Consider the following 16,461-nt stretch of genomic DNA (forward strand, 5'->3'; position numbering starts at 1 on the left):
CACCATGTTACTGAGGACAAATAACAGAACATACAACATGTTACTGAGGTGAAATAACAGAACATACAACATGTTACTGAGGAGAAATAACAGAACATACAACATGTTACTGAGGTGAAATAACAGAACATACAACATGTTACTGACTGAGGTGAAATAACAGAACATACAACATGTTACTGACTGAGGTGAAATAACAGAACATACAACATGTTACTGAGGAGAAATAACAGAACATACAACATGTTACTGAGGTGAAATAACAGAACATACAACATGTTACTGACTGAGGTGAAATAACAGAACATACAACATGTTACTGAGGAGAAATAACAGAACATACAACATGTTACTGACTGAGGTGAAATAACAGAACATACAACATGTTACTGACTGAGGTGAAATAACAGAACATACAACATGTTACTGACTGAGGTGAAATAACAGAACATACAACATGTTACTGAGGTGAAATAACAGAACATACAACATGTTACTGAGGAGAAATAACAGAACATACAACATGTTACTGAGGAGAAATAACAGAACATACAACATGTTACTGAGGTGAAATAACAGAACATACAACATGTTACTGAGGAGAAATAACACAACATACAACATGTTACTGACTGAGGAGAAATAACACAACATACAACATGTTACTGAGGAGAAATAACACAACATACAACATGTTACTGACTGAGGAGAAATAACAGAACATACAACATGTTACTGAGGAGAAATAACAGAACATACAACATGTTACTGAGGAGAAATAACATAACATACAACATGTTACTGACTGAGGAGAAATAACAGAACATACAACATGTTACAGGCTGAGGAGAAATAACAGAACATACAACATGTTACTGACTGAGGAGAAATAACACAACATACAACATGTTACTGAGGAGAAATAACAGAACATACAACATGTTACTGACTGAGGAGAAATAACAGAACATACAACATGTTACTGAGGAGAAATAACAGAACATACAACATGTTACCGACTGAGGAGAAATAACAGAACATACAACATGTTACTGAGGAGAAATAACAGAACATACAACATGTTACTGACTGAGGAGAAATAACAGAACATACAACATGTTACTGACTGAGGAGAAATAACAGAACATACAACATGTTACTGAGGAGAAATAACAGAACATACAACATGTTACTGACTGAGGAGAAATAACAGAACATACAACATGCTACTGACTGAGGTGAAATAACAGAACATACAACATGTTACTGACTGAGGTGAAATAACAGAACATACAACATGTTACTGAGGTGAAATAACAACATACAACATGTTACTGACTGAGGAGAAATAACAGAACATACAACATGTTACTGAGGAGAAATAACAGAACATACAACATGTTACCGACTGAGGTGAAATAACACAACATACAACATGTTACTGAGGAGAAATAACAGAACATACAACATGTTACCGACTGAGGTGAAATAACACAACATACAACATGTTACTGAGGAGAAATAACAGAACATACAACATGTTACTGACTGAGGAGAAATAACAGAACATACAACATGTTACTGAGGAGAAATAACAGAACATACAACATGTTACTGAGGAGAAATAACAGAACATACAACATGTTACTGACTGAGGAGAAATAACAGAACATACAACATGTTACTGAGGAGAAATAACAGAACATACAACATGTTACTGAGGAGAAATAACAGAACATACAACATGTTACTGACTGAGGTGAAATAACAGAACATACAACATGTTACTGAGGAGAAATAACAGAACATACAACATGTTACTGAGGTGAAATAACAGAACATACAACATGTTACTGACTGAGGTGAAATAACAGAACATACAACATGTTACTGACTGAGGTGAAATAACAGAACATACAACATGTTACTGAGGAGAAATAACAGAACATACAACATGTTACTGAGGAGAAATAACAGAACATACAACATGTTACTGACTGAGGAGAAATAACAGAACATACAACATGTTACTGAGGTGAAATAACAGAACATACAACATGTTACTGAGGTGAAATAACAGAACATACAACATGTTACTGAGGTGAAATAACAGAACATACAACATGTTACTGAGGTGAAATAACAGAACATACAACATGTTACTGAGGTGAAATAACAGAACATACAACATGTTACTGACTGAGGTGAAATAACAGAACATACAACATGTTACTGAGGTGAAATAACAGAACATACAACATGTTACTGAGGTGAAATAACAGAACATACAACATGTTACTGAGGTGAAATAACAGAACATACAACATGTTACTGAGGTGAATAACAGAACATACACATGTTACTGAGGTGAAATAACAGAACATACAACATGTTACTGAGGTGAAATAACAGAACATACAACATGTTACTGAGGTGGAAATAACAGAACATACAACATGTTACTGAGGTGAAATAACAGAACATACAACATGTTACTGAGGTGAAATAACAGAACATACAACATGTTACTGACTGAGGTGAAATAACAGAACATACAACATGTTACTGAGGTGAAATAACAGAACATACATGTTACTGAGGTGAAATAACAGAACATACAACATGTTACTGACTGAGGTGAAATAACAGAAACATACAACATGTTACTGAGGTGAAATAACAGAACATACAAGGTGTTGGTGATCTTCGTATTTTACCTAATGTCTATTTATTTAAACTACAGTAATTACAGTGTTACTGCACAGATACTGAGGGACGTAATGTCTTCTTTATTGTCCTACTTCGGATACTCATTGTGAAGACAAGATTTTAGAGTTGATATCATTAGGCGGCAACGTTGGATGTGGCAGGGCTTGGAAACTATGACGGATTACAAAGGGAAACCCAACCGCGAGCTGCCCAGTGACATAAGCCTACTAGACGAGCAAATTTGTATTTGTATTTATTAGGTATCCCCACTACTCTTCAATGTGTCCAAACACATTAAGGCACTTACATTACATATAAAACAAAAGATAAAACAGTACATCATAAAACATTATTACACCGCTACATATCTACAATACAAAATGTATAATATCACCATACAATAATATTACAATGTACGTGTGTGTAGAGTGCGTGTGCTAGTGCTTGTGTGCGTGTCTCTTCACAGTCCCCGCTGTTCTATAAGATGTATTTTTACCTGTTTTTTAAAATCTGATTCTACTACTTGCATCAGTTACCTGATGCGGAATAGAGTTCCATGTAGTCATGGCTCTATGTAGTACTATGTGCCTCCCATAGTCTGTTCTGTAGTTTAAACAGACAGCTCGGTACATTCAGCTTGTCAACACTTTTTACAAAAACAAGTAGTGATGACGTCAATCTCCATTCCACTTTATATGCCTTCTACGCCTGCTTTGAGGCAAGCAACACTGAATCATGCCTAAGAGCACCAGCTGTTCCGAACGACTGTATGATCATGCTCTCCGTAGCCGAATGGGGAAAGACCTTTAAACAGGTTAACATTCACAAGGCTGCAGGGCAAGACGGATTACCAGGACATGTACTCAGAGCATGCGCGGACCAGCTGACAAGTCTCTTCACTGACCTCTCCCTGACCCAGTCTGTAATACCTACATGTTTCAAGCAGACCACAAAAGTCCCTGTGCCCAAGAACACCAAGGTAACCTGTCTAAATAATTACTGCCCCGCAGCATCCACGTCTGTAGTCGTGAAATGCTTTGAAAGGCTGGTCATGGCTCACATCAAAACTATCATCCCAGACACCCTGGACCCACTCCAATTCACATCCCGCCCCAACAGATCCACAAATGACTCAATCGCTATTGCACTCCACACTGCCCTTTCCCACATGGACAAAAGGAACACCTACAGTATGTGAGAATGCTGTTCATTGACTACAGCTCAGAGTTCAACACCATAGTGCCCTCCAAGCTCATCACTAAGCTAAGGACCCTTGGACTGAACACCACCCTCTGCAACTGGATCCTGGACTTCCTGACGGGCCGTCCCCAGGTGGTGAGGGTAGGCAACAACACATCCGACACACTGTGTCCTGGCACCATATAGAGAGAATTCGTCCTATACACCCCTCAAGGGTGTGTGCTTAGTCCCTTCCTGTACTACCAGGAAGGGACTGACCACAACTCCAACACCCTCATTAAGTTTGCCGACGACACGATGGTGGTTGGCCTGATCATCGACGATGACGAACCAGCCAATAGAGAGGTCAGAAACCTGGCAGTGTGGTGCCAGGACAACAACCTCTCCCTCAGCAAGACAAAGGAGCTGATCGTGGACTACAGGAAACAGAGTGCCGAGCACGCCCCCATCCACATCTGTGGGGCTGTAGTGGATCAGGTTGAGAGCTTCAAGTTCCTCGTGTCCACATCACTAAGGACCTATCATGGTCCAAACTAGAGGTCGACCGATTATGATTTTTCACCGCCGATACCGATTATTGGAGAGCCAAAAAAGCCGCTGCCGATTAATCGGCCAATTTTTTTGAAATGTATTTGTAATAAGGACAATTACAACAATACTGAATGAACACTTATTATAACTTAATATAATACATCAATAAAATCAATTTAGCCTCAAATAAATAATGCAATTTGGTTTAAATAATGCAAAAACAAAGTGTTGGAGAAGAAAGTAAAAGTGCAATATGTGCCATGTAAGAAAGCTGACGTTTAAGTTCCTTGCTCAGAACATGAGAACATATGAAAGCTGGTGGTTCCTTTTAACATGAGTCTTCAATATTCCCAGGTAAGAAGTTTTAGGTTGTAGTTATTATAGGAATTACAGGACTAATTCTCTCTATACGATTTGTATTTCATATACCTTTGACTATTGGATGTTCTTATAGGCACTTTAGTATTGCCAGTGTAACAGAATAGATTCAGTCCCTCTCCTCGCTCCTACCTGGGCTCGAACCAGGAACACATCGACAACAGCCATCCTCGAAGCAGCGTTACCCATGCAGAGCAAGGGGAACAACTACTCCAAGTCTCAGAGCGAGTGACGTTTGAAACGCTATTAGCGCGCACCGCGCTAACTAGCTAGCCATTTCACATCGGTTACACCAGCCTAATCTCGGGAGTTGATAGGCTTGAAGTCATAAACAGCGCAATGCTTGAAGCATTGCGAAGAGCTGCTGGCAAACGCACGAAAGTGCTGTTTGAATGAATGCTTACGAGCCTGCTGGTGCCTACCATCGCTCAGTCAGACTGCTCTATCAAATCATAGACTTAATGATAATATAATAACACACAGAAATACGAACCTTAGGTCATTAATATGGTCGAATCCGGAAACTATCATCTCGAAAACAAAACGTTCATTCTTTCAGTGAAATACGGAACCGTTCCGTATTTTATCTAACGGGTGGCATCCATAAGTCTAAATATTCCTGTTACATTGTACAACCTTCAATGTTATGTCATAATTACGTAAAATTCTGGCAAATTAGTTCGCAACAAGCCAGGCGGCCCAAACTGTTGCACCATCTTCCTTCTCCTGTGCAAAGAAACCACTGAAGTCCTCTCCTTCGGTGTCGGAGTTGAATAGCCTCAGAATTGCTTCATCCGATATTGGATCGTTTTCATTGTCGCTCTCGTCACTTTCATCCGGAGGCAAATCCCCCGCTGAGGCCTCTTCAACACGCAGCAGTCCAGCCTTTCAAAACCCGTTGATGATAGTGGATTTTTTGACAATGCTCCACACTGTCAGGACCCACTGGCAGACTTGACCATAAGTTGCTCTTCGCATGCGGCCCATTTTAGTGAAGGATTTCTCCCCACTTGTCATCCAAGCCTCGCGCTGAACACGGAGCGCCACCTTAAATGCACGATTTACACTGATGTCGAGTGGCTGCAAATACTTTGTTGTGCCCCCAGGAATCAGGGTGACAAAATGACTACCGTAATCAGAATGATGGGAAGTTTGAGAGCGCTCGATTTAATCTAAACAGTAAACAAAAATAGTTGTTTGACCTTAACCCGTTCGGCAATTTCATTGGTCTAATGAAAGCTTCATGCCGCCAGAAAACTGAGCACGTCACAGAATGTGTTTTTTTGGAGAAACAAAATTTGAAAGCGGGAAAAATCCATATATTAGCCGCGTCATTGTCTAAGCCGCGAGGTTCAAAGCCTGGGAAAAAAGTAGCGGCTTATAGTCCGGAAATTACGGTATATAGCCATGTTATCATTGACTCAGTACATTTACATTTACATTTAAGTCATTTAGCAGACGCTCTTATCCAGAGCGACTTACAAATTGTACTGGTACTCTGTGTATATAGCCATGTTATCATTGACTCAGTACTGGTACTCTGTGTATATAGCCATGTTATCATTGACTCAGTACTGGTACTCTGTGTATATAGCCATGTTATCATTGACTCAGTACTGGTACTCTGTGTATATAGCCATGTTACCATTGACTCAGTACTGGTACTCTGTGTATATAGCCATGTTATCATTGACTCAGTACTGGTACTCTGTGTATATAGCCATGTTATCATTGACTCAGTACTGGTACTCTGTGTATATAGCCATGTTATCATTGACTCAGTACTGGTACTCTGTGTATATAGCCATGTTATCATTGACTCAGTACTGGTACTCTGTGTATATAGCCATGTTATCATTGACTCAGTACTGGTACTCTGTGTATATAACCATGTTATCATTGACTCAGTACTGGTACTCTGTGTATATAGCCATGTTATCATTGACTCAGTACTGGTACTCTGTGTATATAACCATGTTATCATTGACTCAGTACTGGTACTCTGTGTATATAGCCATGTTATCATTGACTCAGTACTGGTACTCTGTGTATATAACCATGTTATCATTGACTCAGTACTGGTACTCTGTGTATATAGCCATGTTATCATTGACTCAGTACTGGTACTCTGTGTATATAACCATGTTATCATTGACTCAGTACTGGTACTCTGTGTATATAGCCATGTTATCATTGACTCAGTACTGGTACTCTGTGTATATAACCATGTTATCATTGACTCAGTACTGGTACTCTGTGTATAGAGCCATGTTATCATTGACTCAGTACTGGTACTCTGTGTATATAGCCATGTTATCATTGACTCAGTACTGGTACTCTGTGTATATAGCGATGTTATCATTGACTCAGTACTGGTACTCTGTGTATATAGCCATGTTATCATTGACTCAGTACTGGTACTCTGTGTATATAGCCATGTTATCATTGACTCAGTACTGGTACTCTGTGTATATAACCATGTTATCATTGACTCAGTACTGGTACTCTGTGTATATAGCCATGTTATCATTGACTCAGTACTGGTACTCTGTGTATAGTACCATGTTATCGTTACTCATTGTGTATTTATTATTACGTTATTTTACTTTTCTATTATTTCTCTATTTTCTTTCTCTCTTCATTGTTGGGAACGATCTGTAACTAAGCATTTCACTGTTAGTCCACACCTCTCGTTTACCAAGCATGTGACAAATAACATTTGATTTGATTTACCTTGTGGTTTAGGCCCAGGTAAGGGAGGGCGTGTTTTGAGGGCGGTGTAGGGCACTTCTTGAGGAGTTCCACTCTCATTGTCTCCTCTGTTACAGCCGTGTCCAGTGGGGTGCAGCAGGGCCCCGGGGATTTGCAGACCCAGTGGCCCGGAGGTTTGAGGGCCGGGGTCTGAGCTTAGGCGAGGGGTCTCTGTCTGGGTGTCTGAGTCGTCGTCGTGGGCCCCAAGGCATGCACCGTGAGCACCAGGCTCCAGGGATAGGCTCTTAGTCATCAGTCGAGGACTGGAGGAGGACGGTCCTGGGGGAGATGATTTGTAGACAAGTTATAGAGTATACAGTATTATACCTAGTACTGAAGGTCACTGAGTGGGTCACTGAGAGAGAGAAACATCGTCAAGACAATCAATCAAATGTATTAATAAACCACTTTTTACATGAGCAGTGCTTCTACAGAAACTCAGCCTAAAACCCCAAAGAGCAAGCAATGAAGATGTAGAAGCACGGTGGCTAGGGAAAAACTCCCTAGAAAGGCAGGAACCTATGAAGAAACCTAGAGAGGAACCAGGGTCAGAGGAACCAGGACATCAGTTACATAAACACATACATATACATTATAGAGTATTTAATTACTGGACTGGACGAGGACGGGCCTGAGGGAGACAAGTAGGGACCAGGGCCGTCACCAGAGTTTCATAACATTCGGGGCTCAATCCTGAAGACCAGGGGCTGAGGGGTTTGTGGGTCTGAGAAAAAAAATAAACGTTCTAAAATAATTTCCTGCAATTCTGCGCCATTTTACATGACTAGAGACATTTGAATAATGTTTTTTTTTATACCACACAAATTATCAAACTCTGACATTTGAATACCGAGATCAATAAAACGAATGGCCCATGTCTTAAATGCAACCAATAGCATAGGCCAATGAAAAGAGTGGATACACAGATCTCAGGCTTACAAAATGAGGACATTTATAGTCCACCAACTTTCCAGTGGCACTCACCTTTTCAAACAGATTCACCTATTCAAACAGATTCACCTATTCAAACAGATTCACCTATTCAAACAGATTCACCTATTCAAATAGAGTCACCTTTTCAAACAGATTCACCTATTCAAACAGATTCACCTATTCGAACAGATTCACCTTTTCAAACAGATTCACCTTTTCAAACAGATTCACCTATTCGAACAGATTCACCTATTCAAACAGATTCACCTATTCAAACAGATTCACCTATTCGAACAGATTCACCTTTTCAAATAGTCACCTATTCAAACAGATTCACCTATTCAAACAGATTCTTCCTGCAATTGTATTTAGAAATATCGCCAAATACCTTGTAGCTGCTGGCTGCTGTTCATTGACAGCCACAACTCAACAATCAGCTGTTTTATATCTGCCCAGTTAGCTACCCAGTTAGCTGCCCAGTTAGCTACCCAGTTGGTTGCCCAGTTGGCTGCCCAGTTGGCTGCCCAGTTAGCTGCCCAGTTAGCTGCCCAGTTAGCTACCCAGTTAGCTGCCCAGTTGGATCCCCAGTTAGCTACCCAGTTAGCTGCCCAGTTGGCTGCCCAGTTAGCTGCCCAGTTGGCTGCCCAGTTAGCTGCCCAGTTGGCTGCCCAGTTGGCAGATTCCCAACTGTAGACTAGGCCTATACACTCATAATATGACAAAACACAATCAACAACGATTTCTTAAAATAAGCTATTGATCCTCTATGGCTAAATTATGCTGGTGTAGTATTTTCAATGATTACATTTATTTATAGAGAGGCTAAATTATATAATTTGTTTCAAATTATCTGCAGCACTTCTAGCACTCCTTCCTGTAGAGCTGTGTTTTCTTCCATGCGCTGTACTCAAAAGGCCAGATAATCAACGCTTATTATTATATATTCAATGGATGGTGGTCAGTCAGCCCATATGAGGTTATTGTGTAAGTAGGCCTACCGTTACAATAATATTAAAAATAATCTATCATCAAGTAGCCTAGCCTGCAATTACAAGAATAGATTCAGTAAATCAATGTAGCCAATAGTGGTTTCAGCTATATTGTTATTGAAACGATGTGCAAATGTGTATTCGCATCAATAGGCTAAGTGACTGAAATGCATCAGAAAAGTATTGAAAAGCTCAGGAAAACATCAGGGAATCTCATCGGCGGCAGGTAGCCTGGCGGGAAGGAGCTTTCAGTGGACGCGGTCGCCTCTGTCTTGAATACAAGCCATGTCTACTTATTTGCTACATTGACAGACTAATCTACAGTTTTATTAAAACATTATTACTTGACAAATTAAAGTTAAAATGATATGCCAACTTATGTTTTTTTTTGCAGTAAGATTGTAGCTAGCTAGGGGTGGCAGGGTAGCCTAGTAGTTAGAGCATTGGGCCAGTAATCGAAAGGTTGCTGGATCGAATCCCCTGAGCTGACAAGGTAAAAAAAAAATCTGTCGTTCTGCCCCTGAACAAGGCAGTTAACTCACTGTTCCTAGGTCGTCATTGTAAATAAGAATTTGTTCTTAACTGACTTGCCTTTGTTAAACAAAAGTTAAATTAAAAATGATATATTAAATAGGTACTTCCAAATACATTTCATAAATATTATAATACATTGATGCAGAAGTTTATTGGTTTTCTGATGCAGCTGGAAATCATTTAGTCACCTGTCAGTACACTTATAAAAAATATTATGTAAAACATTTAATGGTCCCGCTTTAAATTATGTTCAGCTTATAACAGCTTCATAAAGCATTCATGATGCCTTCATAAACACTACATAAATGTGTTACATCTATAATCGTATGTCATGCTTTATAAAGGGTTCATAAATGTGACGTAACCCACTATGTAGAATATGATAAAAACATGTGCTTTATAAAGGGTGAATCAAATCAAATATATATACTATATATATACTCTATATACACATACACTATATGTACATACATTATATATACTAATCAAATGTATTTATATCGCCCTTCTTACATGAGCTGATGTCTCAAAGTGCTGTACAGAAACCCAGCCTAAAACCCCAAACAGCAAGCAATGCAGGTGTAGAAGCACGGTGGCTAGGAAAAACTCCCTAGAAAGGCCAGAACCTAGGAAGAAACCTAGAGAGGAACCAGGCTATGAGGGGTGGCCAGTCCTCTTCTGGCTGTGCCGGGCGGAAGTGATGTCATGTTAGCCTCATTACACTTAATCTCACTTCCGCCCAAATGCACACCAGGTCTGGAGGACCAACGCGTCAAACTTGTCCTTCATTAGTTAGGGTTCGGTTTAAAATCACATTTTAAGAAGATAAATTGTGGAAATGGGGCAGGGTTTAGCAAAAAATTATGACTTTGTGACTGTGGTAACCATTGTCGTTGACAAATACTTTATTCAGTAAGGTCACTCCTATAGAACGTAATGGTTACTCCCACTAAGGCAAACTTTGAATGGTTGATATCCCAGGCGTATTTGTGCTGTGTGTTCAATAGCCTGGGGACGACGTTGCACCAAGAAACACTTTACCTTGATGAAAACCCCCAAACTAAAGACAATGAAAGTGCCCCTTTCTTTTTGAACCAAGTTACATGTTCCTCAGTACACAAACCCACACAACAACAACAACAAAGAGCCACGCCGCACAGTGCTGGGCCCAGTCAGGTCTTTGACACATTCACTCCCCCCGCTGAAAGATCAGCCACAAAATATTGGCACCATTGTAACAGGTTGTAATCAAGCCCGAGTCTCCAGCATGGGAACAGAAGACGATTACAGTGAGGGGAAAAAAGTATTTGATCCCCTGCTGATTTTTTGAACGTTTGCCCACTTACAAAGAAATGATCAGTCTATAATTTTAATAGTAGGTTTATTTGAACAGTGAGAGACAGAATAACAACAAAAAAATCCAAAAAAACGCATGTCAAAAATGTTATAAATTGATTTGCATTTTAATGAGGGAAATAAGTATTTGACCCCCTCTGCAAAACATGACTTAGTACTTGGTGGAAAAACCCTTGTTGGCAATCACAGAGGTCAGATGTTTCTTGCAGTTGGCCACCAGGTTTGCACACATCTCAGGAGGGATTTTGTCCCCCTCCTCTTTGCAGATCTTCTCCAAGTCATTAAGGTTTCGAGGCTTTTGGCAACTCGAACCTTCAGCTCCCGCCACAGATTTTCTATGGGATTAAGGTCTGGAGACTGGCTAGGCCACTCCAGGACCTTAATGTGCTTCTTCTTGAGCCACTCCTTTGTTGCCTTGGCCGTGTGTTTTGGGTCATTGTCATGCTGGAATACCCATCCACAACCCATTTTCAATGCCCTGGCTGAGGGAAGGAGGTTCTCACCCAAGATTTGACGGTACATGGCCCCGTCTATCGTCCCTTTGATGCGGTGAAGTTGTGCTGTCCCCTTAGCAGAAAAACACCCCCTTAGCATAATGTTTCCACCTCCATGTTTGACGGTGGGGATGGTGTTCTTGGGGTCATAAGCAGCATTCCTCCTCCTCCAAACACGGCGATGTAACGCTTTTGGTTTGGAGATGTAGCGGAGTCAGGCGCAGGACACAGGTTGAGTTCAAAACAGTCTTGTTTACTCAAAAAATAAAGTCAAAATCTCCAACAGCAAAATAACAGGGTGAGGAGAAACACCTCCAACAACCACTGAACAAAGAACAATCACGGACAAAACAGAAATGGAAGCCAGAGGGTTAAATAGGGAACATAATAAGGGAATTGAAAACAGGTGTGTATAATTAAGACAAAACAAAACGAACAAGGAAACATGGATCGGTGGCGACTAGTAAGCCGGTGACGTCGACCGCCGAACGCCGCCCGAACAAGGAGAGGGGCCGACTTCGGCGGAAGTCGTGACAGGCGAGTTGAGTTGATGCCAAAGAGCTCCATTTTGGTCTCATCTGACCACAACACTTTCACCCACTTGTCCTCTGAATCATTCAGATGTTCATTGGCAAACTTCAGACGGGCATGTATATGTGCTTTCTTGAGCAGGGGGACCTTGTTGGCGCTGCAGGATTTCAGTCCTTCACGGCGTAGTGTGTTACCAATTGTTTTCTTGGTGACTATGGTCCCAGCTGCCTTGAGGTCATTGACAAGATCCTCCCATGTAGTTCTGGGCTGATTCCTCACCGTTCTCATGATCATTGCAACTCCAAGTGGTGAGATCTTGCATGGAGCCCCAGGCCGAGGGAGATTCACAGTTCTTTTGTTTCTTCCATTTGCGAATAATCGCACCAACTGCTTTCACCTTCTCACCAAGCTGCTTGGCGATGGTCTTGTAGCCCATTCCAGCCTCATGTAGGTCTACAATCTTGTCCCTGACATCCTTGGAGAGCTCTTTGGTCTTGGCCATGGTGGAGAGTTTGGAATCTGATTGATTGCTTCTGTGGACAGGTGTCTTTTATACAGGTAACAAGCTGTGGTAAGGAGCACTCCCTTTAAGAGTGTGCTCCTAATCTCAGCTCGTTACCTGTATAAAAGACACCTGGGAGCCAGAAACCTTTCTGATTGAGAGGGGGTCAAATACTTATTTCCCTCATTAAAATGCAAATTAATTTATAACATTTTTGACATGCGTTTTTCTGGATTTTTTTGTTGTTATTCTGTCTCTCACTGTTCAAATAAACCTACCATTAAAATTATAGACTGATCATTTATTTGTCAGTGGGCAAACGTACAAAATCAACAGGGGATCACTGTAGGTACACAGTATGATTTATTAGAACACACACAGACTTCTGTTCTATTCTGGTTTATTTCTGTTGTCCAACTATTTATATCCTTCTGTTCTATTCTGGTTTATTTCTGTTGTCCAACTATTTATATCCTCATCATGACCAGATTGTCTTCTAACAAGATTTTTAAAAAACACATGGAAATGGGAGATATATTTTACCTCACTGGTTAGAGGACAACCTGCAGAAGACAGTCAGCTACATTTTGGAGTGATGCATTTAAATGTAGGGGTCGCTAAACAAAGGAACACAACACTTATTTGTCATCACTCATTGATGTGTGTGTGTGTGTGTGTGTGTGTGTGTGTGTGTGTGTGTGTGTGTGTGTGTGTGTGTGTGTGTGTGTGTGTGTGTGTGTGTGTGTGTGTGTGTGTGTGTGTGTGTGTGTGTGTGGGTGTGTGTGTGTGTGTGTGTGTGTGTGTGTGTGGGTGTGTGTTTCTGCTCTTCTACATTAATCATTAGCTTGTCTGCTAAGAAGACTGAACTGAACACTACACGGTGAGGGCTGTGATGAAGAGATGAGCGACTCTAACTGCTACTGTGGTTTGTACCAAAGCATTGGGAATAGTACCAGTTAAAAGTTTGGACACACCTAATCCTCATTGGCTAACCGGGCTATCTGCATTGCGTCCCACCACCCGCCAACCCCTCTTTTTACGCTACTGCTACTCTCTGTTCATCATATATGGATAGTCACTTTAACCATATCTACATGTACATACTCCCTCAATCAGCCTGACTAACCGGTGTCTGTATATAGCCTCTCTACTGTATATAGCCTCTCTACTGCTACTCTCTGTTCATCATATATGCATAGTCACTTTCACCATATCTACATGTACATACTACCTCAATCAGCCTGACTAACCGGTGTCTGTATATAGCCTCTCTACTGTATATAGCCTCTCTACTGCTACTCTCTGTTTATCAAATATGCATAGTCACTTTAACCATATTGACATGTACATACTACCTCTATCAGCCTGACTAACCGGTGCCTGTATATAGCATTTATGATACCTCATTCATTTGTTTATAAAAACGGTATAACCATAGTATAAAGTCTATTTCACAGTTAGGCCTATAGCGAACAGTTAGTCCTATAGCTTACAGTTAGGCCTATAGCTAACAGTTTGGCCTATAGCTAACAGTTTGGCCTATAGCTTACAGTTAGGCCTATAGCTTACAGTTAGTCCTATAGCTAACAGTTAGTCCTATAGCTTACAGTTAGGCCTATAGCTTACAGTTTGGCCTATAGCTTACAGTTAGTCCTATAGCTAACAGTTTGGCCTTTAGCTTACTGTTAGGCCTATAGCTTATAGTTAGTCCTATGGCTTACAGTTAGGCCTATAGCTAACAGTTAGTCCTATAGCTTACAGTTAGACCTATAGTTTACAGTTAGTCTTATAGCTTACAGTTAGGCCTATAGCTAACAGTTTGGCCTATAGCTTACAGTTAGTCCTATAGCTAACAGTTAGTCCTATAGCTAACAGTTAGTCCTATAGCTTACAGTTAGACCTGTAGTTTACAGTTAGTCTTATAGCTTACAGTGATGTGAGAAAAATTAATAAATAAAAAAAATAACTGCGGGAGGATAGGCCCGAGGATAGGCCCGAGGATAGGCCGGGGGATAGGTCGGGGGATAGGCCGGGGGATAGGCCCGAGGATAGGCCGGGGGATAGGCCCGAGGATAGGCCGGGGATAGGCCCGAGGATAGGCCGGGGGATAGGCCGGGGGATAGGCCCGAGGATAGGCCCGAGGATAGGCCCGAGGATAGGCCCGAGGATAGGCCGGGATCGTCACACGTCATCTGTCGCCTTTTGGCGCTTCCGTTTTACAGCTAGCTACAGGAAGCTGATCAGGATGACATATGTCATCTGAAACCGTTTTCAAAGTTGGATTTCCTAGAGAAACAGGGGACGATGAGATATGGAAGACCAACACCTGAGGGACCTACATCAAAGGGAGGGACAGAAAATAACACAATCATTTCAATCTGACTAGCATCAACAGACCGAGGCTGTGCTGCTAGCAGCCGACTCTACTGCTTCCCCTGCCTGCTGTTCTCGACCAGCGACAGACAGCGTGTGTGGACAAGAGCTAGTCACTGAGACTTGAACAACTAGCCTATAGCACTGAACCAGCATGTGAAATCGATGTCTCATCCAAAGCCAGATAGCTCTTAAGACATTTAACAGCTCACGGATAGATCTGGTGTTGAATGGACAACGGAGGTTGAACATCAGCATGTACAATGCAAAAGTAAAAGAGAAAAGTGACATTTGGAAAGATCTAATTAATACTACCTAGGTAAACAGAAGTTGGTATTTTCGTGGCAATGATGACTGGCATCTCATCAAACAGGTCCAGGGGGAAACTGTGTGGAACCTATTAAATGCCTTTAAATAAATTACAAAGAACAGTTAGCAACTCATTTAGACTGCCACCATGTTAGCTTTTTGCTCATGACCTATGAAGACATTTTTGAATAAAATTGACGCACTCTTCCATGTCCCGCAAAAACAAAGTGATGGATATGTGTGTCTGCCGTATCAGCGACTGGAACAGCAGCGACAAGACTTTGATCGTTTCTATGAGCTATTTGAGCAGAAAAGCAATTAATTGGGCCTGGCAGAACGTGGAACTGTATGACACAAGGCACTACAGTACCGTAATTTCCGGACTATTAAGCGCACCTGAATATAAGCCGCACCCACTGAATTTAAAAAAATATATTATTTTGAACATAAATAAGCCGCACATGTCTATAAGCCGCAGGTGCCTACCGGTACATTGAGACAAATGAACTTTACACAGGCTTTAACGAAACACGGCTTGTAAGAAAAATAAATAGGCTTTAACGAAACACGGCTTGTAACAAAAAATGTTTTTGCAGAAAGCTTTAGTTGTCTTTTTGCACTGAGTCAATTCCTCACGCTGCTGTTTCCAACGTCTTATCATCGACTCATTAAGACCAAGCTCCCGTGCAGCAGCTCTATTTCCTTTTCCAACAGCCAGATCAATCACCTTCAACTTGAAAGCTGCATCATATGCATTTCTCCGTGTCTTTGCCATGATGAGGGTGACAAAATGACTACCGTAATCAGAATGATGGGAAGTTTGAGAGCGCTCGATTTCATCTAAACAGTGAACAAAAAAGTTTTGGACCTA

The 16,461-nt window shown here is 41.1% G+C and overlaps 1 protein-coding gene across 1 annotated transcript in view; it reads right to left on the bottom strand.

Annotated features, from left to right (window-relative positions):
- LOC115166450 (FYVE, RhoGEF and PH domain-containing protein 1-like) overlaps window positions 1-16,461 on the bottom strand; it is an 81,436-nt gene that overhangs the window by 6,755 nt on the left and 58,220 nt on the right. The window contains exon 2 of the mRNA XM_029720349.1: window positions 7,552-7,848. Coding sequence (XP_029576209.1) covers window positions 7,552-7,848 — 297 coding nt within the window. The remainder of the gene's footprint in view (window positions 1-7,551; window positions 7,849-16,461) is intronic.

Source organism: Salmo trutta, chromosome 28 (assembly GCF_901001165.1).
Source record: "Salmo trutta chromosome 28, fSalTru1.1, whole genome shotgun sequence".
Lineage (NCBI taxonomy): Eukaryota > Metazoa > Chordata > Actinopteri > Salmoniformes > Salmonidae > Salmo > Salmo trutta.